The sequence below is a fragment of the Agrilus planipennis genome, unplaced genomic scaffold (assembly GCF_000699045.2).
Source record: "Agrilus planipennis isolate EAB-ADULT unplaced genomic scaffold, Apla_2.0 scaffold372, whole genome shotgun sequence".
NCBI classification, from domain to species: Eukaryota; Metazoa; Arthropoda; class Insecta; order Coleoptera; family Buprestidae; genus Agrilus; species Agrilus planipennis.
Genome location: NW_020439255.1, coordinates 128,507 through 130,639, shown reverse-complemented (window position 1 = coordinate 130,639; position 2,133 = coordinate 128,507). Strand labels below are relative to the sequence as shown.

The following is a 2,133-nucleotide window of genomic DNA, read 5'->3' as shown; positions in this document are numbered from 1 at the left end:
CTGATGAGATCCAAAAAGATCGAAATCGCGATCCGCGTCTGGCAGTTTCGACAGAATACAGACCACTTCGAATTATTTTATTCGATTAAGCTAACGTGCCTATCACGTTGAGGTTGACTACGCCAGGATTCGTTTTCAGCAAGTAGATATCCACACAAGTGGACCTTGTTGAAAAATACGTAATCCTAAAATGTAGCATCGTGCTACAGATGGCGTTCACTGTGCCGTTTGTAGTATTTTCTGAAACGTATTTGTAGCAACTTTAATATATATTCTTGTCTTGGGAGAAAACATTTTTAGTATTTAAAATTTTCATTTTGCTTTAGGTACTAGATCTTAACACTAAATACAAAAAAAAACTTTACCACTGTTTGAAAACAGGGATCCAAATTCTAAAAAATTAACTGAGCAAGACCAAGACCAAGACTAAGAACAATATCTAGACTGAGACAGTTGTTCTTGGTCTTGCTGTGCTCATTACTAATTTAAAACAATCGGAACATTAACATTCAAATATATTCAATATGCATACTAGGAGTGACTGTAATTTCATTTTCTCAAGTGCTATCAGACTCTCAAGAATCAGTAACTGGTATACGCGAACGGGTCAAAGTGATCGTGATTATTTCGTGTAATAAATTTTATAACAATGTGTCAGACGTATTATAAGAGAATTTCCGACAAACTCTGTGCAAGACATTGTGACAAACGACAGACTATAAAAGTTTCATCGGCAATTTGAAATCACAGCCGCCCCCAAAGAAATAAGCAACAACCAATAAATGTATCACAGTGCAACAGAAATGGTTTCCATGGCTTTCTACGTCATTCATTTATTTTCATCCTTCTACATTGTCACAACCGTTCAAGCGTTACAAGGTGAGAATAGTCATTAATCATTTTACATTTACAGGTAATATTGCATGCGTAGCTACCTTTTACTGTCCTTTAGCCATTAGTTAACGACCTAATAATAGAATTCAATTGTCATCGAATAACACAATGAAGTTGAAATATGCTTTACGAATATAATTTAATGTACTTCCATGGTGATTCAAACACGATAAGGGCTAGTATACAGGGTGTAACAGAAATAAAAGCTTTGGGGGATGTAAACTAGGTACACTAAACAGTCACACGGTGGCTAAGGACAACGAAAATCATAATAATTGACAATACGAAACCGGTCCTGTGCGTGAATTGGCAGCGTAGGTATTTAATACTGTGACAGAAACTCTGCATCTACATGGATGCAAAAGTAAACATTGCCGATTATCAAACGTCTAAGATAAACATAAACAATTTAGTCCTACCTATAATGTTTAGACAAAATAAATTAAATCAGTACGTAACAGGCAGCACTATGCAAATGCAGGAACACAAAAGAAAGAAAAAAAAGTTACGTAAACATTAACCGGTAAATGAACATCATCTGAATAACTGTAATTGTATTAAGGCAAATTTCAATACCATCTTCCCCTTCGGGGGTGGGGGTGGGTGGGATCGACAGAGGAGGTCTCCCCAACCACTGTACCATAAAAAGTTCGTGGCAGTCTCACCCCCATAAANTAACTGTAATTGTATTAAGGCAAATTTCAATACCATCTTCCCCTTCGGGGGTGGGGGTGGGTGGGATCGACAGAGGAGGTCTCCCCAACCACTGTACCATAAAAAGTTCGTGGCAGTCTCACCCCCATAAAAAGTTATGGGGGTTAGATGATGGTCCCCTACCCCTTGGGGGATCTAAAGAGGGTGGTCATGTGAGTAAAACCCCATAAAAAATTTGCGGTGGTTTCACCCCCATAAAAGATTATGGGGGCTGAAAGTTGATTATTTTGACAATTTTCCTACATTATAATTCAAATAAAATTCAATAAAAAAATATTTTCAAGCGGGTGGAGGTGGGGGATCGAAAGAGGGTGTTCAATTGAACAAAACCCGATAACCTAACCTAACCTAACCTAACCTACCCTATTGATAAAGATATTTAAATAATGTTTTACATAACTTTCTCAATATTTTTATGTATTTTTCAATTAGTTTTACTTCTGGATATTGTTTAAGAATGACTATATAAATATTTACATGCCTAGAAATGTATAAAAATTGGCATATTTATTAACTTTGAACCCC

The 2,133-nt window shown here is 36.4% G+C and overlaps 1 protein-coding gene across 1 annotated transcript in view; it reads left to right on the top strand.

Moving 5' to 3' along the window:
* Positions 1-486: 486 nt before the first annotated feature.
* The window catches only part of LOC108742842 (lachesin-like), a gene marked incomplete at its 3' end in the record, with an annotated part of 122,184 nt that continues 120,537 nt past the window's right edge, over positions 487-2,133 (top strand). The window contains exon 1 of the mRNA XM_018478180.1: positions 487-879. Coding sequence (XP_018333682.1) covers positions 783-879 — 97 coding nt within the window. The remainder of the gene's footprint in view (positions 880-2,133) is intronic.